Source organism: Dromiciops gliroides, chromosome 1, assembly GCF_019393635.1.
Source record: "Dromiciops gliroides isolate mDroGli1 chromosome 1, mDroGli1.pri, whole genome shotgun sequence".
NCBI classification, from domain to species: Eukaryota; Metazoa; Chordata; class Mammalia; order Microbiotheria; family Microbiotheriidae; genus Dromiciops; species Dromiciops gliroides.
In genome coordinates this window covers 89,051,981-89,078,162 of record NC_057861.1, presented here as the reverse complement: position 1 = coordinate 89,078,162, position 26,182 = coordinate 89,051,981, and the positions used below count along the sequence as shown (strand labels likewise).

At 38.7% G+C, this 26,182-nt stretch overlaps 1 protein-coding gene across 1 annotated transcript in view; it reads right to left on the bottom strand.

Moving 5' to 3' along the window:
- Positions 1-26,182, bottom strand: part of COL22A1 (collagen type XXII alpha 1 chain) — a 567,886-nt gene that overhangs the window by 133,682 nt on the left and 408,022 nt on the right. Inside the window, 5 exon segments of the mRNA XM_043991519.1 lie at positions 1,392-1,445; positions 6,559-6,612; positions 10,626-10,679; positions 13,573-13,626; positions 20,822-20,854. Coding sequence (XP_043847454.1) covers positions 1,392-1,445; positions 6,559-6,612; positions 10,626-10,679; positions 13,573-13,626; positions 20,822-20,854 — 249 coding nt within the window.

The window sequence follows — 26,182 nt, the reverse complement described above, 5'->3', positions numbered from 1 at the left end:
TGTGATCAACTGACCAACCTAGTTCACTGTGGAAATGCTCACGACCAGAGGTTTGAGAATCGGGAGAAGGATTTTATTTAATTTTATTGCCAATGTATTTCATGAAGATAACCTACTAAGACTGGGATACATCACAATCTTCAATATCAGTGAAGGAAGAACCCAAAAGTTGAAGGGTATATATATATGTGAATAATGAATGTGTAAACTACTTGTCATTTGAATAGTACATCATAATTTTGAAAGCACTTCAGATTTAGTCTCTTAACCTTATGACGAATAGAGGGGCAACTGCTGGTCTTACCATTTTAGAGATAAGAACACTATCTGCAAATCCCGAAATGTTAAGTGACTAATGATGTTACAGAGCTAATGATTGTCAAGGCTGGAATTTGCCCAAATCTATTAGCATTCTTTCTATTAGGGTACACTATCTTTCATTTAAAGTTTGTGTCTTAGAAGGGAAACATTATGACCTTTGCATTTTCTCTAAGATTTTTCCAGAGGTAAATGGTCTTATTTTTGTGGAGGAGGGGAGTGGGGAAAGGCTTCTAGACCTGTGATTTCATTAGTATAGGGAATTCCTGATGAGAAAAATTCTCATTAATAATGCAGATCCATAACTTCACAACTTCTTGACTTAGAGGGTTGTCTGGAGTCCTCAGAGGTTAAGTGAATTTCCCAGGACCATGTAGTCTCTCTTCCTCTCTCCTTTTCTCCCTCTGTCCCCCCACCCCCATGTATACACATATATTCAAGTCCATCCTTTGAGTTATGCAAACATATACATACATGCATATACATATACAGGTATTTGTGTATGTATTTCTCTAAGGATGGACTTGGACTCAGGACTTCTTGATTCTAAAACCAGCTTTCTGTCCACTATGTAACACTGCCTCTCTCTCTATATATATTCATAATTAATTCAAATAAGGAAATATTTATTGAGTTCCTTCTTTGAGCATTGTGCTCCTTTGACTCACCATCATGATATTTTTGGCCTCTAAACCCATTGGGAGCACTTTACATTTGTTCTTTGAACAATATTTCTATTACTACATACAATGCTCCCTTGGTTCTGCTCATTTCACTCTTATTTCATGCAAGTCTTTCAATATTTTTCTAAAATCAATCAGCTCATCATTTCTTATAGCACAGTAGTATTCCATTCCAATCATATACTACAAATTATATAGTTAGTCTCCCATTGATATACATCCCCTTAATTTCCAGTTCTTTGCCACCACAAAGAAAGCAGCTATAAAAAATATTTTAAAACATATAGGTCCTCTGCCCTTTTCCCTGATCACCTCGGGAAATGAACCCAAGAGTGGTAAGGAACAATTAAGCTTCTAATCAATTTCCACTATCCAAATTTGATTACATACCACATTTCCTGGGAGACCACGAGCACCAGGGGGACCTATTGGTCCAGGAGCTCCCTGTTGAAACAAAAAGAGAAGATTCAGATACAACTAACTCATCTTTGCCACTGACATGTTTCAATTTTAGAAAAATTTTCTTCCCAGAGTAAGTAACATTGTCCATTTTTTCTATCATATTTTTTCTATAATTTTCTATCATTTTTTTCCTTCATATCTAATCCATGCTTCTCCTCCATTGGTTAAGACTTTAAGAACAGTTATCACTGTGATGATTTTTAGGGGATAGCCAATAAAGCCATCCACAAAAGTCCACCTATTTCCTTATAAGCTTCTTATAAACTGTCTAGCTAACACTTTGATGATAGACCAGCCTTTCATGCTAAAGGCATAGGGAGTTTACAGGAATAGACGAGCCTGCTTAGCCTGGTTCAGGCCAGTAAAAACAATCTGGGGGGGGCAGCTGGGTGGCACAATGAATAGAGCACCAGCCCTGGATTCAGGAGGAGCTGAGTTCAAATCCGGCATCAGACACTTGACACTTACTAGCTGTGTGACCCTGGGCAAGTCACTTAACCCGAATCGTTTTCACCAAACCAAACCAAACCAAACCAAAAAACAATCTTGGGGGCAACTAGGTGGTGCAGTGGATACACTTACTAGTTGTGTGACCCTAGGCAAATCACTAAACCCTCGTTGCTCCAGAAAAACAAGAAAAAACAAAACAAACAAACAAACGCACCACAATCTAGTGACCAAATATGAGTCAGTCTCCATGCAGCCATGAAAGATACTCATTTACCCAGAGACTGATGTTTTGTTGGTTGGTTACTACTGGCACAGTAGTAACTATCAAACTAGCATAAGAGACCCTTCCTATGCTAGTGTCAAAGAATCTGCCCCATTCTCAGTGGTGGCCTTGGCCCTGCTAAGCAAGTAGCTTCCTGCTGGTAGTGCTACTGAGAATCTGAGTCAAAAGCTGACCAGGGAGTGTTTCGCAGCAATCAGAGAGAGGGGCACAAGGAAGGGATGATAAGGAATACAATGATCAGAAATATTTACCAAGGGTAAATATGTTTGTCTTTGTCTCTCTGTCTCTGTCTCTCTCTCCCCCTTCCCTCCCTTCCTTCCATCCTTCCTTCCTTCCCTTCCTCCCTTTCTTTTAAATATTTCTTACTGACTTTTGCCTTTACATCAAAGTCATTTCTGGAGGAGGCAGAAAAGTCTCATCTCCCTCTAGATTGAACTCTCCCTCATGACAAAGAAAAACAATTAAGCAAAAGCACCCAATACACTGAGTGCATCTGACAATACGTATGACATTCTAAATTAGGAATCTCTGCTCTCTACTGTAAAGTGAAGGAAGCAGAACACGTAAAACAAAAGACACAGTGACAATGTAAGCTGAAAGAAAAATAAAACAAAACTGAACACTGAGTAATAATGATGACCAAGACTGGTCCCAGTGATGAGGTGAGAAAACGAACCTCTTTTCCTCTGTTTCTTAAGGAGGGATCTCTGCTTTAGAAACATTACCTACACTACCCTACAGAGTCGATGTGCTAATTTATTTTGCTGAAATTATTTTTTTTTCTTTCTTTAAACATTTCTGTCACAAAAGATGGTTTGCTAGGTGGAGAAGTGTGGAATATTTGCAAATAATTTTGATACCAAAATAAAAGATCAATGCCAATACATTTCCTTTTTAATCAATGCTCTGTGTTTATGTCCATCAATCACTTGTCTTTTCATGAACATAGGATCATACACCCATTTGTGTGTTTTTGTTTGCATATGTTTCTCTCCTAGAGATCAATTCAAGTAGTATGGGAGATAGGTAGGAACTCTGAGGCCATGGTACCCCTAGGGCATCAGACCAACCATTTCCACTATGTAGTCAAGCAGGACACAGGTACTTAGGGAAATTCAATAACACTAAAGTAGTTTCACAAGACCAGAGGACTCACAGTTGGAAGGGGTCTTAGAGATCAGATCATCTAAACCCCTTCATTTAATAGATGAGAGCACTCAAGTCCAGTGAGGAGAAGTACATTGTTCAAGGTCACAAGGCCATATCATCTAATAAAAGCAAGAGCAATGTCCAACTTGGTTTGCTCTAAGGATGCCTGGAGATGTATGTGTTTCAAGTTCATCTCACTCCAGGAGAGGTAAGAATGTGCTGCTGACACCCTCAGTCTACTAAAGGGTATTACAGCATGGGGCTATGAACATGAATCACATTTTTATTCTTCTACAAGGAATTCTGCTGTGAAGCAATTGATGATGCATTCCCCTTTCTCCTGGGCTGTAAATGTCTGCTGTATTTCCCAGGAAAGCAGCATGGTACATTGGGAAAAAAACACTGTATTTCTAGTTACAGAATCTGATCTCAGCTCTGAATATTTACTGCTGGTATGACCTTGGTTAAGGTACTAACACTTCCCTGCTCACCAGTTTTCCTATCAAAGGAGAGGATTGAACTATATATATTTTTATGGTCTCATAACTTGAAATCTTGTGATTTGGGGGACCAGAATCTTGGGCCCTGATTAGTGGGTTTTTATAGATTTAGTCCTTCACATTTCCTGGGAGAATAGAGTCACTCTGTGGGGCTCTATTTTTCTCTGTGAAGGTGGAGAACTTTTTTTCCCCCAGGGCAATGGGGGTTAAATGACTTGTCCAGGGTCACACAGCTAGTAAGTGTCAAGTGTCTGAGGCTGGATTTGAACTCAGGTCCTTGTGAATCCAGGGCCAGTGCTTTATCCACTGTGCCACCTAGCTTACCCCCTAGGGTGGTGAACTTTAAAGATAAGTCCTCCACTGGTCAATTTACAGAACCTAGAGGATATTCATGAGAGTTATCTTTGCCTATTACAAAGCACTGTGTTTGAGACAGTGTATGCCTATGTGAAGGAAGGAAGAAATCAAGAAGTAGGTCCAGAGTAAATTGTTTCTTGTCCCTTGTGTTAGCAGTTGTCATTGAGGCGGGGGGGGGGGGGGGGGAGGGTGGTAGAAAGGCAGAATAATAATTCCCAGTGCCGGCTGACAGCCCTAGGAGACCAATTCTGAATTTGGAAGATGAAGAAAGAATAATGCCCAAGGTTTTTGAACTCAGTACTGTTGGGTTTTGCTGTTGTTTGGTTTTTTTTTTAAATCAAGATTTATAATGAAGCATACTTTTTTGAGAGGAGGCTAGTCAGGGAACTTGTTTTGCTTGATTACAAACACTAGGTAAAACATTTGTTTTTCTTCTTTTCAACTTTCTTTTGGGGAGAGATTGGAGAGAGAAATCAATGCTTAATTGGAAAAATAATAAAAAAGTTTTTAAAACCTCCTAATTTTGTGAGTAAAGTAAGATTTTACTTAACTTTTGAGCTTATTGACATGCTAGGAACTGACTCTTTGCTAGCCTAATGGACTTGCCTGCTTCTCTTAAAATATTGATTTATCTATGGCATATTTTGACCCTCCTCATATTGACCCATCTCTTAATAAACAGTTTCCTGCTACTCCCTTTACATACTTTAAGCCCAGACTTGACCCAGGAGAATAGTTAGACTCCTCACCCAGTGGCTCTGCTGCTAGCTTTACCTCTGGGTATGGCTGAAGATGAAAGGATCTGGTCAAAGAATGATACCATCTCAGAGTCACAAAAGATCTCAGGGGCTATCTAGTCTAATCTATATTTAAACCAGAATCCAGCCTCAATTTGAAGACCTCCAGAAAAAAAGAAAATTCTACTATCTTCCAAGGCAGATCTTTCACTTTTGCATTATTCTATTTGTGAGGAAAGGTTGTTTTCATTTTTTTGGGGGGGGGGAGAAGGGGGTGTTGCTATTGTTATTGTTTATTATTTATCCCTTATACACAACCTTTATGTACCTCTATGAATTCTACCCACTGTTCCTAGTTCTGCCCTCCCAAATTAATGATTAAGTTTATTCCTTCCTCAACGTGACTGACCTTCAAATGTTTAAAAATAGACCACATGTCCTTCCTACTTCCTTTTCCCAGGATGAACATCCCCAGTTCATTTGACAAATCCTACTATTAGCACAGCATTCAGGTCTATCTCCATTTTGGTTGTTCACTTCTGCAAATTTTCCAATTTATGTGGCAAACGCCTGGTACCCATAAATGAACAAAATACTCCAAGCAACATCTAGATAAGGCAGAATAAAGTGGTACTACCGTTTATTCTGAACACTGCCTCTCTTCCTTAATATTCCTCAGGTCTCATTAGCTTTCTGGACTTCCATGAAACATCATTGACTTATATGGAAACTACAGTCCACCAAATCCCTCAAATCTTTTTTGTTTTTTTTTTTTTACAGAAATTCTTATCTAGTTATACCTCTTCCAGTGGTGACTGTTGATAAGAACTGCCTTGAAAGTCTGTCTGTGTGTAGGGGGGGGGGCGTTGTCACACACTGTCTCACACACACACACACACACACACACACACAGAAACACACACAGACTTTCAAGTGTATATACACCTGAGAATGTGGTTTTGGTGGGATCATCCAAGGGAAGAAATTCAGAAGACAAAGAATTCCAGTCCTTTCTCTCCTTCCTTGGCAATTAGGTTATTGAGAACCTCCCACTGATTAAAAGCTCTGAACATCTGCTTTGTGCATCAGTACCACTTGGTACCTGCTGGGCTAAGGGGGCATGTAGAAAGATACCTGCATACCTGTGAGCTGCCTTTACAAAGCAAATTTTCAATCAAACATAAGGGCAAGGAATAGGCCAAATGAGATTTTTTTTTTAAAGCCTGGGCTGATTTTGAGTATCTTTACTTTTTGGATGAGAAAATGACGTGGCAGCTAAGGAAGGGAGCATCCAGATCTTTGCTCTGCCTAGACCAGAAAGGAGGGTGGCAGTGATGGTGAATCCGTGATGGAACAAACCTGTGTGGCCAATTCCTTTAAATATTGACATGATGTAATGAATGGATTGGTCTGTAATGAATGGCTGGTCTGAGAACCTAATGGCAACTGCCCATTTGATTTCTGCTCAATCCTAAACAGTTGGATATGCGACTTTGTTTACTGATCACATCCTCCTCCACAGAATTAGCCCAAGAACCAAAATCTGCAATGCAGTTACTGGTGCATCCCTTCAGCTGCATGCCCTGTTAAGGAGACACATCAGAGAGGCAATTACTCACAATGTTTCCAGCTGCTCCAGGTCCCCCTCGGGCTCCTTCTGGGCCTTGAGCACCCTGAATGGAAACAAAGGGGCAGAAGCAAATTAGAAACTGCTGAAGTCAGCCCAACGTCTGGGGTCCCAGGCAGGGAGCTGCTCCAATCAATTCAAATGAGGTGTTGAAAAGCCAAAGTTATATGTTGGGGGAGGGGAAAGAATCAGAAAAAAAACCATAGGTTCATAGAATGCTACAACTGGAAAGGGCTCTAAGAGCATAAGATATCAGAACACAGGCTGATAGAATATAGAACACAGAATGGTAGTGTGTCAGGGATATAAGAATATAAAGTATGGAGTGCATAGAGACGATTCAATTTGAAAAAGCCTGTAGTGGTGATCTACTCCAATACCTCTGTAGCTATAAATAAGGAAGCCAAGAACAGAGCAACTGACTTGACCAAATGATACAGCTGGTTCTTAAACGAGCCTGGTCTAGAAGCCTAGATTCTTGACTCCCAGATTGGGGTTCCTTCCACTGCAGAATGGAAGGTTCTGATGCAAAATTGCTTTCTGTCTAGAGAAGCATACTTCCTATGTCGACACATAAAATAAACTTCTTGGTGAATTCACAGACTAATTATACAATTTTGTGGGTATAAGCCAGTCATTTAATTTACTCCACTTCCAAGCTGGTTGTCATACAACCATGTAATGGAGGCACTGTACCCTGGGATAGCTGCATGTTTGATCACCCCAATTTTTTTTTTGTGAGGCAATTGGGGTTAAGTGACTTGCCCAGGGTCACACAGTTGTAAGTTTCAAGTGTCTGAGGCTGAATTTGAACTCAGGTCCTCCTGAATCCAGGACCACTGCTCTATCCACTGTGCCACCTAGCTGCCCCTTCCCCTATTTTTAAAATAACTAATTCTTACTTTATGTACTATCCTTACAGAATTTTCATTTGAATCCTGAAATTTCATGGAAGGGTCCATGATTAATCATAGAATATTAAACTTGAATGGGCCATTAAAGGGAAGGGAAGGGTAAAAGCATTTATATAGCACCTACTATGTGCCAGACACTGTGCTAATTTTTTTAAATTTTTATTTATTTTATTTTATTTTTGTGGGGAAATGAGGGTTAAGGCCAGATTTGAACTCAGGTCCTCCTGAATCCAGGGCTAGTGCTTTATCCACTGTGCAACCTAGCTGCCCCCTTTCATTTTATTTTATTTTTTGCAGGGCAATGAGGGTTAAGTGACTTGTCCAGGGTCATACAGCTAGTAAGTGTCAAGTGTCAAAGGCCGGATTTGAACTCAGGTAGTCCTGAATCTAGGGCTAGTGTTTTATCCACTGCGCCACCTAGCTGCCCCTCCCTTTCATTTTTAAATTAATTTTTTTTTTTAATAATTTCATTTGACCCTCACAACAACCCTGGAAGGTAGGTACTTTTATTTATTATTCCCATTTTACTGTTAACAAAACTGAGGTTGAAAGAGGTTAAATGACTTGCCCAGAGTCACACAGTTAGTAAATGTCTAAAGCAGGATTTAAATTCACCTCTTTCTGACACCAGGCAAAGTGTTTCATATACTGTGCCACCAACCTGCCTGAAATATAAACAATCAAAGCTGAAAAAGACCTTAAGGCATAAAATGTCAGGGCATAAAACACCATAGAAATTATTCTATCCCATCTAATCCCAGTTAAAAAACAATGATGAAACTCAAGCCCAAATAAGAACCAATGGTTTGCCTAAGGCTATTAAAATGAGGCAAATGAGGTCTAATGTATCTGACACAGATCTCATGGAAAGGGAGTCATTTGTATGAGACCTCAAATCACAGGCCAAATTGTATTTACACACAAATGCTTTATAGTTTCCAAATTATCAAATGCATAGCCCCATGGCAAATGAGAAGTTACAGTGAGCTGAGCTCTAGATTTAAAATCTATAATATGGTCCAGAATCCTGCTTTTGTTACTACCTGTAAAACACTGAACAAGACAATTTATCTGAGTTTCTTAAGGCTTCTAACCAGGAGCTACATGGAAGAGCATATCATCTCTAAAGTCTCTTCTATCCTGAGATCCTACAATTTTGTTTCCTAAAATACTATGCTTTAAAATTCTCTTCGATTTCAACATTCTAAGATCCTTTCCAGTTTTAATATTTTATCTTCTAAGTTCCTCTAGCTCTAATATTCTGTTGATTTGCCTGAGGGCCCACAGCTAAGTAGAGCAGAGATGGGATTGGAACCAATATTTTCACTGGGAACAGCTTCCAGGTGGCTCTTCCACTTGACCAAGAAGAATATGAATTATCCATCCAATTGGGGTGTATATATGACCACAATTTCTTAATGGAATTTCTTTTGGAAATCATATAAAGGGCAAAATTTAGAATGTTAAAACTGTTGCCTTATGCTCACTCAATTAAGCCCTACTCAGAAGACCTGACTGTGAATACCAGCATGTGAAACATATTAATTGTTTATGCTTAATGGTTATGGAAGTAGGCTGAGTGAGTTATACTTAATGACAGTTATTAAGTCCACAAAGTGTGTTATTTTATCCATTTATGTCCTTCAGTTCTATTCTCCTAATCCCATTGAAGAAATTAAATGAGCATTTTTAGTCAACTCTCAATTATCAGTCTGTGGGCTATCCACTGTGAACTGTCTGTAGCAAATTTCTCATCCCTTCCTGTTACCTAGTATACATCTGGGTGACCTTTCCTACTCATTATTCAGAAGATGGAAAGTGACTTTCATACCAATTTATGCAATTCATAATTAGGCAAGTAAATCAGTAGGAGTGGGAGGAAGAGGGGTGGGGGAGTGGGATAAATGAAAGTTAATCACATAAACTGGATATTTCATTGTTCACGTGCTAAAAAGCTTGACAAAGTATTAACTGCACAGATTCTAGGTCTTCGTGAGGTATATGAAAACATTTTAAGAAGCACAGGTCACAAATAATAATATGAATAATTTACATTTTTAATCATATTTGAAGGTATGGGAAGCACTTTACATTTATTTGAGCCTCACAATATCCATGTGGAGCAGGTCCTATAGGCATTTTAAATATGAGGAATCTGAGAGATAAAAAGCAGTGAAGAGACTTCCTCATAATCATAAAGCTGGCATGGAAGCTGAACCCAGGTGTCCCTGATATCACATAAATGATTGTAAGGCAGTATAGAATTACTAAATGCTAGAACTGAAAGAAATAAACTTTTATGATCATGTTGTTCAACCTTTTCAAATGAGGAAACTGAGGTCCAAAGACTTGCTTAAGTCCATATTGCAGTATTAGGGACAGAGCATTGAATTTTAGAGCTAGAAGGGACCATAAAAATAATTCAGCCTTAATGTGCTTTGCATGACTACACATGTATAACCTATGTCAAATTGCTTGCGTTCTCAGTGAGGGGGGAAGGGAGGGAGGAGAGAATTTAGAACTCAAAATTTGAAAAAAAAACATTAAAATTTATCCTACATGCAATTGGGGAAAATATTAAATCTTTAAAAATCATTAAGCCCAACCTCTTCATTTTACTGAGGCCCAGAACGGTTAAATAATTAGACTGAGGACATATAGCAGTGAGGCCTTACACCTCACTGCTCTACTACACTGAAATGTATTAACAAGTGACTCTTCAGGAAAAAAAAGGTGTACATGACATACTTTAAGTTTAATCTGCATTATTAATATTTTCTCTATCACTTTCTTAAATCTGGACAATCAACAAAACAACAAATCAAGCCCCGATTTGTAGTGTTTGCGGATTTCCCAAATGTGAATGCTTATACTAAGAATTTGACAATAAGATCTTGAGAGATGGTTCAAGCTGGCTCCAGCACATCATTGACTATATCCCAATTACCTCATGAGTTTGACAAGTTTCTGGCTGGTTCCCAGGTGTAGGGAGGGAGATGCCTCAGAGTCAATGTTTAGAAGATCTATAAATATCAGACTTGCAAACTGACAATGTGGATGGAGTTAGAAGATAAAGGAGGAAATCTGTTGCTTTCTAGGGGATAGACAACACTTACTGAAGAAAGAGAGTAAGGATTTCACTTACCGGGGGTCCTGGAAGTCCTTTGGGTCCTACTTCACCTGGAAAACCACGTGGTCCCTACAATCAATCAAATGATCATAGAACCATCAATGATAATTATAGATTCACCAAAGAATTAGAGAATCTCAAAGGTCTTCTAGGCCAACCCTTACCAAAATAAGGAATCCCATCTAGAAAATTCCTGACAAATAGTCCTCTAATTCCTGACAAATAGTCCTCTAATCTCAGTTTGATGACATTCAGTGATGGAGAGCTCACTGTGTTGTGAAGCAAGATTCACATTGGGATAGTTCTCATAGTTGAGAGGTTGTAACTTGGGCTGAGTTGAAATCCTATTAATTTCAGCCCACATAAGTCTGTCAGCCAAAGGTCAAGCAAGGACATTCTAATCCTTCTATTCCATGAGTTTTTCAGATTTAAAGATGGGACATGGTCCCCATTAAATTTTCTCTTGAATATATAACTCCAATTTCTTCATCCAGTCATTCTATCCCTCCCACCTCGATTGTGCTTTAACTTGTTCATTTCTCTTTTAAAATCAAGTGGAAGAAGAATTAGTTTTACTTTGTTTAGCCCCATAGGGAAGAAGCAGGACCAGTGGGCAGACAGAAGATAACAAGTATGTATTAAGGACCTTATAAATATTACCTCATTAATTTTCACAGCACTGGGAGGTGAATGCTATTCTTGTCCCATTTTACAACAGAAGAAACTAAGGCAGACAAAGTTAAGTGACTTGGTCACTTTACTCTTATTAGGTCGTTTATATTTTTAAAATTATTGTGCTAAACTACGTTTATTAAAATTATTGCTATTAAATATTAATGCCTATTGTGCCCGTTTTGGCAGTAAGCATTTATTATTAATTAATATCATATATACCAATAAAGAATTGACTGAATGGTAGTTAGAATAGGCAGGAGAAAAGCCCCAGACCCATTTTGTCTCTCAGAGAGATAGCAAGTAGTCTCAAGGAGATTTCAAAAGCCCTACAAAACCCACACTCTCCTAAGAGGAGGAGCGCACACCAAGAGACAGCATTCTGAGCCAAGGGAGCCAAGAGAGAGAAAGCCTTTAGTGGTCAAGGCTTTTATCCTCTTTTGATAGAGGTGGGTACATTGATACATTGATCAAAGCTAATTGGTTAGCATCATTCAATTCCATTTGTTGACATGACTTGAGGGAGGTCCAAATTAAAATGAACTCTAAGGATGACCTCATGGGAGAGATCCTTGCTGGAGGGCAAAGACAAAGTCTGGTACATACATGTGGTTTAATCCCATCAGCTCACTGAGCTAGACAAAAGAATTAGTCTATATTCCTTTTGTTACCTTTGGTTTGTCCCAAACAAGATTTGCTGAAGTTCCTCAAGAATTGGATTTTCTGGAGTGGGAGGGAAAAAGGGACTGAAACTGATCTATGGGTCCCTAAGAAATTCATTATCAATAATTATTTCCTCACACTCATCTAGTAAGTGTCTGAAGTCAGATTTGAACTAAGGTTTTCCTGACTTCAGATCTAGTATTATGCCACTCTACCCCGCTTTAGACATCATAGGAGACTAAGTTTCAGCTCAGTTTAAGTTAAAAGTCCTGAATACTTAGAATTGCTCAAAAATGGTATAGGCTGCCTTGAGAGGTAGTGGACTACCATCACTGTAACTATCCAAATAGAAAGTAGATAACCATTTGTCAGAGATATTGAAGAGGCAATAAACTGAATTGAATGACTTTTAAGTCCCTTTTATTTCTAAACAGGAATTAAGCTGTCTGTCCATCCTATTCCATCGGTCCATCTATCCTTCCCTCCTTCCCTCCTTCCATCCATCCATAATCTATCTATCTATCTTTCTATCTATCTATCTATCTACACACACACACACACACACACACACACACACACACACACACACACACACACCCAAACCAGGCATAGTACTTAGAAAGTTATCTGTCCGTAGCAGAGTGGGAATACTACTTCCCTTGTGTTTATTGTGCTTTATGTAATCTAAGATCACATTATCATTTTTTCCTTTCCTTTTTGCAGCCTGGATCTAAATTGACACACTTAGATTTCAGTCTATAGGAAAAATGAAACATTTCACCATTTGAATGATCTTTGGCCTCTATAAGGAAACTCTGGGTGAGATTTCCCATTGATTCCACTATCTAAGGAGTTAGTGACTTTTAAGGTAATGTACATTTTCCAACAAAATTTTAATATTCTATTCTGAACTTTGAGAGCCTTCAAACTGCTGCAGATGCCAAACTATTAACTAATAATTAGGGATACAGGTATTCCTGACTGGTTTTCTCTTTATGTCTGCCCTCCCCTGTGTTTTTCTCTGTCATTGGGAAAATATTGTGCATAAGGCTTTACTTTGAGTTGCCTGAGATCTTAGGCTTAGAGTACACCAAATGGTTGGGCAGTGGTTCTCCTGGGTGACAGGCTCATCAGGAGAAGTATCCTTGAGAACACTTTTCTGTTTTCTCAGATATGCTTGTGACAACAGTTTCAGGGCCCTGAGGCTAGAGGCATATATCTCTTATTCAGGGAAACCATAGCTCATAAAAATAAAATAAAACAACTTTAAATGCTCATCTAAACATCACATCACCTGTTTCTCACCTCTGTTCACATTATCATGACAAAATAGGCAGGTAGGGTAGCAGGGTCTGGCAAAAATAATCCATCATTATAGAAATCTGGAATGCCACTGATGGAAGCAATTTCATTTAATTCAACTACTCAACAAGCACAGGCATCCCTGTGCTATTACAACCCTGAAGTCCCTGATAAATGTTCATAGCCTCTGGGGAATTGCATTGTCGCTCCAAATATGTGACTGTAGTAGGTGTGACCCTTCAACATGGATGGCCCTCAACAATGTGACAGCTGGGAACTAGCATGTCTCCATGTGACAAATGCATTAAAAGGCTGTAATACTCACAGGTTCCCCATTGATGCCTGGATCTCCTTTCTCTCCTTTCTGCCCAGCTTCCCCCTGGAAAGAGACAATCAAAAGGTAGGTCATTGGTAACAGTGTCAGCATATAGGACATTAAAAGTGGATGAGCTTTAGTTTCATAGCCTCATGGAGGGTTACAGACAGGCAGGATCATAAATATTATCTAATCGAGTGAAAATGCTTTTGAAACTAAAGAATATTACACACAGGTGAGTTTATTACCATTTTTCCACTGATGTCATAACATCATAATTTTAGGACTGGGAAGAACCCCAAGTCATTGGGTGAAGCTCTATTTTTTTTAAGATGGAAGACACATTAAGTGACTTGTCCAAGGTCACACAAGTAATACATAGCATAGGTCACACTTGAATCCAAAGCTCCAACTTCAAATCCCACTCTTTCTATTGCACTGCACTGATCCCATCAATACCTCAGGATAACATGGAAATAAATGGAATTAAACTGGAAAATAAGAGATAACTCACTATTATTATACCTCTGATATTGTAAAAACTTTTAGTGCCCATTCTTGAGATATGGAGATTGTTTAAACACAGACACATTAGAACCTAGCAGCCTAATTGGAGATAAAGGCATGTGCAGGAGGTAAGATTATACAAAGGAGGTTGAAATAAATAAAGGTGGTGAAGGGAAGAAGCAATTAAGTGTTTACTATGTATCAGGTGCTGTTCTAAGCATTTTAAAAATAGTCTGCATTTGCTTCTTATAACAACCTTGGGAGGTAGCTACTATTATTATCCCCATTTTATAGTTGAGGACACTGAGGCAAACAGAGGCCATATTATTTGCATGAATTGATAAATTATTAATTAGCTAGGAAGTATCTGAGGTTAAATTTGAACTCGGGTCTTCTTGACTCCAGGCCCAGTGCTCTAAGGACAGCACCTAGATGTTCTAGATAAATGCAAAGGAGAAACAGAGACAAAGTGCCCTGAGGAATTTGGATATGAGGATGTGACATTCACAAATTTAGAGCATGAAGTTTTCAAGAGAAGGTTCATTGGAGGAGTTAGCACCCAAAAGGAGACCTAGAAGAAGAGAGGCAATTGAAAGTCAAAAAGGGTTGAGAGGAAGGAATTTTACTGGAAGGAAAAGTGTGAGCAAAGTGAATACAGAGGATAGAATAGGAAGGTGGGTGATGAAGGGAAGCTCAGTTTAGCCATATGTAAGTATGTGAAAGGGAAAGGTGTGAGACTGTTATGCAAAATTTAATAATCTAGATACCAATGAGATGGTTATTGAATATATAAACCACCTGGATTTGATGGAGATGCCTTATTATCCAAAAGAATATTATGAAACCTCAGACTAACAACATTAAAATGCCTTTCATCTGAACCCTCATAATGTGCACACAGGTGTCAAGTAACCCCCCGAGTTATTTGGGAGTTTAGAGCTATCTACTGAGACTTCAGGATAACTGGTAGGATTTATGACTCTCTAACGAACACCTTCATCTGTTGGAGCCATCCTGTCTTCTTCCCCAATACTTGTAAAAACAGCTGGCTATCCTTATCACTGACAACCCCTTCTGAATCATATACTTTTGTCATATTGGTTGTTTTCAAGTTTGAACTATCAAACTGATTTGTATCATGCTAATGAAATTGAGAACATTCTGTACTAACAAGTCAGGAAACTGAAAGTTAATCAATATGGATCAGATTGATTTATCAATAAACACTAAGAACTTTGGATGCCCAAGGTCTGTAACCAGTGAGCAAAGAAGGTTTAAATACTTTCACTCACAAAGGAATTTTGAGCTCTTTGTTTGGAAAGAGTGCATGTACATGTTGCTTGCTAATGGGAGAATAAACTGGTGCTGTTTTTTCCAGTTATTTGCTCTGGTTCATGAATTTCTCACTCTGTTTTCTCTCTCTCTGTCTGTCTCCATATGCACATAAAAATACCTATATCTATGTATCTATCTATGCCTCTATCTCTGTCTATCTCCATACGTGTACATACACACATATCTATATATCTATATCTACATTTGTATAAACAAGACAAGATCTTGTATGGAAAAACTGATAATTAGCTGGTAGGCAATTGGGAGCCAGTGATTTTTTTTTGAATATGAAAGTGCCACTATTGGCACTTATGCAGACATCAGGTACAGGATGCCTTGGAAAGGAGAGAGATTGAAAGCAAAAAGGAAAGTTACAATTATCACAGTGCAATCTGCAGATCATAAGAACATTGATGCCCTCAGGATAAAGGAAAAAGTTGGGGGAAGGAGAAGGATTTTAACAGGGGTGGTGATGAGAGGAGATGATCCTGAGTTTGAGGTGCTTATGGGATATCCAGGTGGAGAGCTCCTCCAGATACTTTGACAAGACTCATCTGTGTCAGTGGGGAGACTGCCCACACTGATAAAACCAATGGCTCTGGGTCTAGCCCAGCACCGATGATGGGACTGTGGACAGGACTTAGAGTTGTCTAAAGTGTCCGAGTCTCGGCAGACTCAGAATCACAGAATTAAGAGTTTGAAAGCTGGAATGGATGTCAGCAACAATCTCATCTAAGTCATACAAGAATGTCTTAGCTACTCTTCCCAGCTTTGTCTCATGAGTCTCGCCTGAAAATTGGATGAGCCTTCTATTGTTTTATCCACATCATTAATAACAATGGTAGACAGAACAAAGCCAAGCCCAGTTTCCTGGAGTTCTCTAGTGGAGAGTGTCTTTCATACTGACAATGACCCATTGGCAACTACTTTTGTAGTTCCCAGAAGTTCTGAATTGTATTATCATCTTTTTATCCATCTACCCATCTCCTCCTTAACAATAGCATAAGATATTTACTCAAAAGTCTCGCTAAAATCTGGGTGAAATATATCCACAGGATTTCATTCATCTACTAATCTACTAATCCAATCAAAAGAGTAAATGAGGCTATGCTGGCCTTACCTGTTCTTTATCAAACTGCTGGTTCTTTGTAATCACAGCTGCCTTTCAAAAATGCTAGGCGACTATCTCGTTATTGAATTTTCCGATGAATTGTAGTCAAGCTCCTTGGCCTATTATTTGGAGACTATTCTCTTTCTTTTTTTGGCTATCGGGACATTTGCACTTCCCCCTTTTTGAGGTAACTCTCCTGATTTCCATTATCTTTCCAATATCACTGCCAGTGGCTCAGCAATCCCATCTGCCTGATCCTTCAGGAATGAAGGATGGAGCTCATCTGAGCCAGAGGACTTGAATTCATCAAGGACAACTTCATTACCCATCCATGCTTCCTCTCTACATTTTTACCTTGGCCTAGCAGAGATAAATGCTTGCTATTTGCCACTGTAACCACTAAGTTTTGGTCTATGATTCTTCTTCCCTTGGCCTCAGTGAGGCTGGGGTCTGTGCTGGCTATGGCTCAGCAGTATTCACAGCCCAGCAATCACACACCTACACAAATAGAGGTGGGGTCACATGGGGTGCAAGAACAGTCTGAGACACGGCTAATCTGTTCCAGCCTCCAACACCCACACCCTACCCACACCTTCTTCCAGAAGCCAGCTCTATGTACCTTGACTCAGCTCAGAAACACCTGTGTCTTGCTACCCCTGTTATGATAACTTTTTTTTCTCATATATCTATGTTTATGTTCTTGGCTTCCCTTGACTCAGAACATGCACCCTGTTACCTGGATCCCTTATCCTCAAAGCCAGAACAACCCAAAAACTTTGTCCTGTAAAAAGTTGGTACACTTTTTTTTGACACTTGTGGGGCCCACCAAGGGAATGAGTCAGCATGAAATTCAAGCCTCAAGCTCAAAGGCATTAATCAATAAGTGTCTAATAAAGCACCCACTCTGTGATATCACTAGACCCAGCATTTGGGAAACAGAGACAAACATGAAGCAATCCCTGCCTTCAAGGGTCTGTAACCCCTTTGTACACCATTGCCAAAGGCATACACAGCTTCTCTTTCCTGTTTTTCTTAATTTGACTCTGTCCAGAGCCAAAGTACCAGAGTACGCAGGCCAATCCAGGAATGATGTTCATCTATGATATACTCTAGTCTTCTTTTTTTGGGAGGAATATGGAGATGAACAAGTCCTGACCTTCTCTATCCCTCTGGTTACAAAGCCCTTCTTAATAGTTTATCCATACATTCCTGGCTATTTTTTTTCCCTCTGGCCTCTTTTACCAACATGAATGATTCATTTCATACTTCTCAAAGGACCTGGGGCTTTTACCGACTTTAGGCTCTGTGTGAGTCAATAGTGTGACTGGGCAGCCATGAGAGCTAATGGGATCTTAGACTGTGATAATAGAAGTAGAGTGCAGAAGGAAACAGGCAATAGTGTTGATGGATCTGGGTACCAGTCATAGACCATCTGAAGTACTGTGTCTAGCAATACTGACCCTTGTACTCCCTGTTTCTCAAAGATTCTTTGAGGAAAGCATTTAGACAACCTAGGAAATGCTTAATGGAATCTCAGATGTTCAGAGCTTCCAGGGACTTTACAGGTCATCTGTAGTCTATCATTGTGCAGAAGGTGAGAAAACTGAGGCCAGGAGAGTTACAAAAGTGCCTAATAAGTGTCAGTTGCTAATTGGACTCAATGATGTCTGGGGCTAATTTCATTTTTAGAGCAAGCAGTCAGTTCAGTCTACTCATCTTGCCTTCCTCTTAGCCTATCTTAGGCTGGGGAGCAGGGGCCTGTGCAAACCAGCAGCTACTATTGCCATCTTGTGGTATGTGCCAACACTTCAGCAGTGCCGTGCTTTGCAAAGACTGGAGCCTGGAGCAGATCTATTATACTTCCTCCATGATTATGACTTTTCTTAATTATGCTGTAGACTTTAAAATCCCTTTGCATCCTTCAGTGTTCCCCACCTTCTCTTGATCCACAGGGACTCAGAAAGTGCACACTGAAGAAGAGCATTAATGAAGTCAAACAGAATAACACTTTAGAAAACCATAAATACAAACACATGTTGCTTTGGCAACCAAGGCTGCCCTAGGGAGCACAGCCCAGGATTCTGCAATGAATCATTTTTATAGACACTCCTTTTTCTTTCTTTATTGCAAAGAGATTTTAATGCACAGGCAGAGGCAAAGCCCATCATCTGCCCAGGGAAAAGCCCATTCCACTTAGACAAAAGGATGGAGCCAACCAAACCAAGTGTCAGATGTGATGGGATCTACCAGGGTCCCTCACACATGGGCTTGAGCCCTATACCAAGGTCAGTCTGAGCAGTGGAGCACCATGACAATCCTTCCCCTTTGAGGACATTTCTCATATCCTTTCTAACGATACTCATGGTAGATGCAAATCCATGATGGGTTTTTTTGTTTGTTTTCCATTTTTTTATTTTTGTGGGGCAATGAGGGTTAAGTGACTTTCCCAGGGTCACACAGCTAGTAAGTATCAAGTGTCTGAGGTCAGATTTGAACTCAGGTCCTCCTGAATCCAGGGCCAGTACTTTATCCACTTTGCCACCTAGCTGCCCCAGCTTTCTTTTCTTTTACAATATCTTTTTTCCCCAGGAATCAAAGTCAAACTAATTAACTAATTAACAAAGTTTGTTCTCTGTTCTCTTCCTTTTTTTGGTGGGAAGCTATGTATAAATCAAGATACAGTCTTTCTCCAGTGCAGTAGTATGCTTAACATTACCTGTAGTCAGTCTTTCAAAAACCACTAAGAGTGGTTCAGCAATAGTCCCTGTCAGTTCTTTGTCTAGGCTGGGATGCAGTTCATCTGGGACTAACTTATGAAGGACAGTTAGGGGCACACTTATTATGTATATATTCTGCCTTTCAACCCCCCATTATTAGCTATTTGATTCTGTTATTTCTAGTTCAAAAGATTGCCGTGCAGTGGATAAAGTACTGGCCCTTCATTCAGGAGGACCTGAGTTCAAATCTGGCCTCAGACACTTGACACTTACTAGTTGTCTGACCCTGGGCAAGTCACTTAACACTCATTGCCCTGAAAAAGCAAAAAAAAAAAAAAAGATTGCATACTTGGCAGGGGAAAAAATAACAACAAACAAGTAAAAGAATAGCTGAAGACTGTTTTCTCTCCACGGTATAATGAATCAAGTGTTGGACTCAAAGTCAGGAAGATCTGGGTTCAAAGCTTACCTCTTATAATGATTACCTTGTTTTACCTTGGGCATACCATCTATCCTCATGGAAGTTATTTCCCTTTCTATAAGATGGGGATCATACTTATAGCACCTACCACACAGGATTACTAGGAATTTCAAATGAGGTGAGGTACATTACATGCTTCGCAAACTTTAAAAAGTAGGCTATTTTCATGATTGTCCTAAGATGGGCAAAGTCTCATCTTTTTTTTTGATATTTTGAAATTACTTTAAAAAACATCAACCTGATTTATTTTTAGCTTTCCCTATCAAACTCAGTTCCTCATGAACAGTATTCCTGGCACAATTTTCAGATGATTGTGCCATCTTTTTGTCTTCATCCTCAGGTACTTTCACTGGCTTCCTACTGTTGAATATTTTTAGCAATATAAGCTTGTTGATGAGTTCCTGTGCATTCGCATCAATATTTCTAGATAAACCAATTTTCTTCCTCAAAAAATTGTTGTTTCTGTCTCCGGAATTTCATTCTGGAGATATTCATTTTCCTTCTCATTTGATTTACCTTGTAGAATTTTAGTATACGGGATCTTGCCTACCTATTTTTTCTCAGAATCCTTTAAAAATGCTTTCCTAAAGCCTAAGGTCTATATTAGACTATACCCATTTTTCTTTTATTTTTCTTCATCACAAATTCTAAATTGATACCTAAGATTTCTTCAAAATCTAAATCCTAGAATATAATTTTGCTATTGCTTCCGGGATGATAATAAAGTCAAAGGTTTACTCTTTTCTTCTATAGAGAAGCCTTATTCTTTCTTGATGCCTAGGTTGTTTTGGTTTTTTTTTTTGTTGTTGTTCTTTCCAAAGTTATTTCAAATTGCCACCACCACAATGGCAAAAGTTCCTCATTGTAGATGCTACTGCTTGTCACTCTCTCTTCGACCCTCCTCTTTACCTTATCCCAGAGGCTAAGGTTCTACCATTTTCAGGGTGACATCAAATCATACTTCTCTCTACTTCCCAAATGCCTAAAGTTAGCTAAGAAAATGACTCCCTGAGCTAGGTGCAGTTTAAGCCCATCTTCCCAACATCCAGGAGAAAAGAAACTCAACACTCCAGGCTTGTTAATTGTGAATGAACATACTTTACTTACCGGGACGTGAGGATGTGGAGTGAACAAAGATGTCTGAAGTAGAAACCAAGGAAGAAAGAGAGAAATAATTTATTAATAAAATCACTTACTCATTTTTAACATTTGATTCTACAATTCTTATACTAACCACTAAAGCTTGGGGGGTTTCTAATAGAAGATATATGTGTGTGTGTGTGTGTGTGTATATATATATATATATATATACACACACACACACACACACACACACACACATATAAGTATACATATATACATACAGACATATTTGTATACACATATGCAATATTTCTTGAAGATGTATATAGATATGAATATGTATATAAGTAGGGATAGCTGGATATAGATATAGATCTATAGAAAGAAAGATATGTACATAGATACGTTAAAGTATATATGCTATAAATAAATATATAGATAGAAGTATAGATACTAGATTATATATATTTAGATAGATTTGGATATGTATGAATACAGATACATATATATGAATATATATATGTATGTACATATGTATATTTATGTGTGTATACACATACATATTTGTATATAAATAAAACCAGAGAAAAGAATCAACCTATGGTCTTCTGATGACATGTTCTGATGCCTCTTCCAATTATATTCTACTGCTTACAGTTATGTCTTGTCTAAGTTGTGTGGTTCCTCTAGCTAACAGCACAGAGTTCTGCACATAGTCCATAACAAATTGTGATTTAATGAATCAAAATATCTATGATTCTCATTAATGGAAGCGGAAAGAATATCAGTGTTTAAGAAGTGTTTGTTGAACTTTGGCCCTACAATCCCAAACCCAGAGAGGCAAAGATGATATAGAAAGGGAAAAAAAAAAGCCCTAGGCTGAGTTAGCTACCCCAAATCTGTGTCCCTTCTCTATCATTGTTCTCAATGTGTGAATTTGAACAATTTCTTTAATCTATTTGTAATTCATTTTTCTCATTAAATACATCGATTATACAAATGAGGTCCACACAAATTAGAAGCCAAAAAGTGACCAAATACCAAGATATCTGTAAAAAGGGAGGCATGGAAGTGCCATAAAAACTCATATAACTATTCCTTTTCTCCCACTCCAAAAAAAAAAAAGATCAAGGAAATATCAAGGACTACTGGTACATGTATCTACTTCCTCACCACTACAAAATCTTTGTGAGAATAATCAATACACATAGAGAGGACATCTTTTATCTGGCTCTATGAAAAATTATAAGGGTTTCCAAGTAATAATAGATCATGTTTTTATAGTCATACTATTGGCTGAAAAATTCAGAAGGTGTATAGTATAGCACTGAGTGTTAAGGAGAGTCCCCACATCTATGACTGCAGATGTACCAAAGGATAAAGAAATGTTCAGTGAAGATTTATCTCCCTCAAGGGCCTGTGAGCATCAAATGAGATAATGGATGTAACGTGTTGGGTAAACTGCAAAAAGCTATTCAAATGCCAGCACTTCTCATTATATTGTGAATATACCATGAAACAGCTCCCTCACAAACACTACTTCTAACAGATTTCCTGATAGTTTAGGTGTAAGCACAACAATTCTTAGCACCTTAACACCTAAAGAAACAAGTCTCAAGCCTCTGATTCCAAAGTCTCAGTGTGGTGTAGTGGGAAGAGCCTGATGATGATGATGGAGATGGGGATGATGATAACTAGCATTTATATAGCATTTAATATATGCCAGGTACTGTGCTAAGTGTTTTACAATCAGCACTTTAAGATTTGCAAAACAATTTACAAATATCATCTCATGTGATCCTCACAACATCCCCAGGAAGCAGTTGCTATTATTATCTCCATATTATAGATGTGGAAACTGAGGCAGATAGCTTAAGTGACTTATCCAGGGCAACAAAGCAAATGAATGTCTGAGGCAGGATTTCAATTAAAGTCTCCTTGACCTCATGTCCTACATTATACTGTACCACCTAAATCTGGGTTCAATTATAGCCTGAGCCATTTACTATTATGTGAGATTATGGATGGTCATTTAAAAACTCAAAACCTGTTTCCTCATCTTTAAATAGAGGGTAATAAAACTTGCTTTCCCTAAATCAGAACTGTTGGAAATTAAGCAATTTCCTCAATGTTTCTGAATTACTTTTCTTCATTTGTATTTTTCCTTTATTAAAATAAGGCATTCTTTATAAAAATCAACACAGGGGGCAGTTAGGTGGCACAGAGGATAAAGCATCAGCCCTGGATTCAGGAGGACCTGAGTTCAAATCCTTTTCCAGACACTTGACACTTACTTGCTGTGTGACCCTGGGTAAGTCACTTAATCCTCATTGCCTCACACACAAAAAAATCAACACACAATGATCATTTCATAGCCTCTCCTTTGAAAAATGTGTGTGCCACTGGAACTAGCCCTTGTGGGAATGGCAAGGAGCAAATGGTATGGAAAGCATGTTTAGCAAATCAAAGCAGATGTTGAGATCCTCTTTCTTCTTGGCACCTGGTATATGACTTAAATAAAAATACTTATCATCTTTAGGTGGACAAAACATTGTTTAGATTTAATGGAGGGGGAAAGGGGGTAGGAGGGCAGAGGGAGGAGGAGAAATGGAAGGAAGAGAGTGATGAGAAGGAAAGGGAGAAAAAGAAGAGGGAGCTAGAAGGGTGATATAGAAGAGAAAGGGCAGAAGAGCATAAGGAAGATAAGCAAGAAGAAACAGAAGGAAAATGAAGAAGAGAAAGAAGAGAAAAAAATAGAGGAAATCATTATAACCAAAGAATCCAGAGTTGAAAAGGAACTCAGAGGTTATCTATTCCAATCCACATCTCATCAAGAATCTCTTCTCCAGCATTAATAACATGGAGTCATCTAACCTTGGTTCAAAGGCTGCTGATGGAGAGGAACACACTACAGTATATTCCAAGACAGACCATTCCACTCTGGGAAGTGTTTTAATTCTTAGGACAACTTTCTTTCTTTAAATTGTATTGAAAGCTCTCTGCCAATCTACTTGCTGTACTTAGTTTTGCCCTATTAGGACCAAACAGTGTAATTCTCCTTCTATATACCAACCCTTCAGTTACTGGGAAATTATCATTATGTCTCTGGTACATTATCTCTTCTTAAGGTAAACACCCCTGGTTACATTCATTGCTTCTCATATATCCTAACGCTGAGGATTGCTCAGCCTCCTCCTTGCTTCTCCTGGATACTCCAGCTTATCAATGTCCTTTCTAAAATGTGGTACAAAGAGTGAAAAACAAAACCTCCATATGTAATCTGACTATAGTAAAGCACAGTAGAAAAATGTATTTCCCTATTCTGCACCTTACTTTTCTTTTAATGAAAACTGGAAAAGGAGGAAAAGGTAAAAAATGAGGAGAAAAAGGAGTTAACAAATGGACACCTACTGTTACATTGCTATATCTAATAGATATTAAAAATTCATGGTAGTCCTCCAGTAAATTGGGTTGATTTTCAATCTAAGATGGAAAGATATATACAAGAGTTTCACAGAAAAAGTCATGGAGAAACTGTGAACTTTGCTGATGGAGGGAGTACCCATGCCAATAAAATAACTGTCATCAAAGTAGCAGGGTAAGAAAAAGAATTTGCATTTATAGAGAACTATATAAAGTTTATAAGGACTTTTTGAATTTCTCATCTGATATTGGAAATAGCACTGTGAGAGAAACAGGACACAAATTATAACCTCTATTTTATAGAGGAGCAAAGTAAGGCTCAGAAAGGTAAATTACTTGTCCCATATATCACAACTAGTTAAGTATTAGAGGTGGGACTCAAAAGAAAAGATTGAGTTATTTCTGGATCTAACCTTTTAGATAGTCAAGAGATTAGTTTTTCCTTTTTTTCTTTTCTATTTGTTTCCCTTGTTTCTTTTCTCCTTCCTTCTTTCCTTCACTGTGTTCTTTCTTGTTTCCTTCCTCCCCTCCATTTCCCTTTTCTCCTTTCTTTCCTTCCTTCTTCACTGTGTCCTTCCTTCTCTTCTATCTCTCTCCTCCTTCCCTTTCTTTTTCTATTTTCCTTCCTTCCTTCCTTCCTTCCTTCCTTCCTTCCTTCCTTCCTTCCTTCCTTCCTTCCCTCCTTTTCCTCCCTTGCTCGTTCCCTCCCTTCCTTCCCTCCCTTCCTTCCCTCCTTCCCTTCCTTCCTTCCCTCCTTCCTTCTTTCCCTCTTTCCTTCCTTCCTTCCTCCCTTCCTCACTCCCTCCCTTCCTTCCCTCCTTCCTTCTTTCCCTCTTTCCTTCCTTCCTTCCCTCCTTCCTTCTTTCCCTCCCTTCCTTCCTTCCTTCCTTTCTTCCTTCCTTCCATGTGTGACAAGATTTAGAACCTGAAGTGATCATAAAAGATATTTCATCCTACACCTTCATTATATATATCAAGAAACTGGGGTCCAGTGAGATCAAGTGACTTCCCCAAAGGAAGAAACATAAATAGTAAGAAGCAGAGTCAGGATTTGAACCTGGGTCCAGTGATTGTACTCTTTTCACTGTATAATGCTGTTAATATTCTTTCCTCTTCATTACTCTGTCCTGACAATATACAATTACAGTCTGTTAACACATTCCCAAAAGACATTCCTCTCTCAGTTGTATGGCCATTTATAATGATGCCACTTAGCCACCATTTGCTAAGTGATCTTTCCAGATGTCTTGTGGGAGAGCTAAGTCCTGTTATTAGTGCAATATGTCAAAGGCAGGGAGGATGGAGCAGAGTGATTAGGCTACTTTGCCAAGAGCTGCACAGCAAGATTCTGAGCCGGGCCCCAATTAGAACATGCTTCCACATACTGACAGGATCTTGTAGTTGGAAGGGACTTCTGAAGAGGAATCTGATCTACAATATGACCGACAAATAAGAAGGAAATAAAGATTTGTTAACTGTTCCTACTGTGTGCCAGTCACTGTGTTAAGTGCTTCTATAAATAGTATCTTGTTTGATCCCAACAAGAATCCTGAAAGTGCTACTATAATCCCCACTTTTCAGTTGTGCAGACTGAGACAAGAGAGGCTAAGTGACTTGCCCTGGGTCCTACAACTGGTAAACATCTGAGGCCAGATTTGAATGAAGGAATTGAAATTCCTGAATCCAGACCCAGTGCTCTGGTCTTCCAGTCTCTTTTTTGAAGATCTCTAGTAATAGTAAGCTTACTGTTTATAAAAGCAATTCATTCTATGTATCGACAGCTCTGGTTGTAATAAAAGTTTTTCCTCATATCCAGTTATATTCTACAGTGTAAATCAAAATTCTTATCCCAATGGTCTTTCCATCAAATCATACTGCTTCCCAGTTGTAAAGTAGCCAAGAGTTATCGCCTTAAAATATATGGTTTATCTTGAATGAGGAGAATTCACAGACCAGTAACAG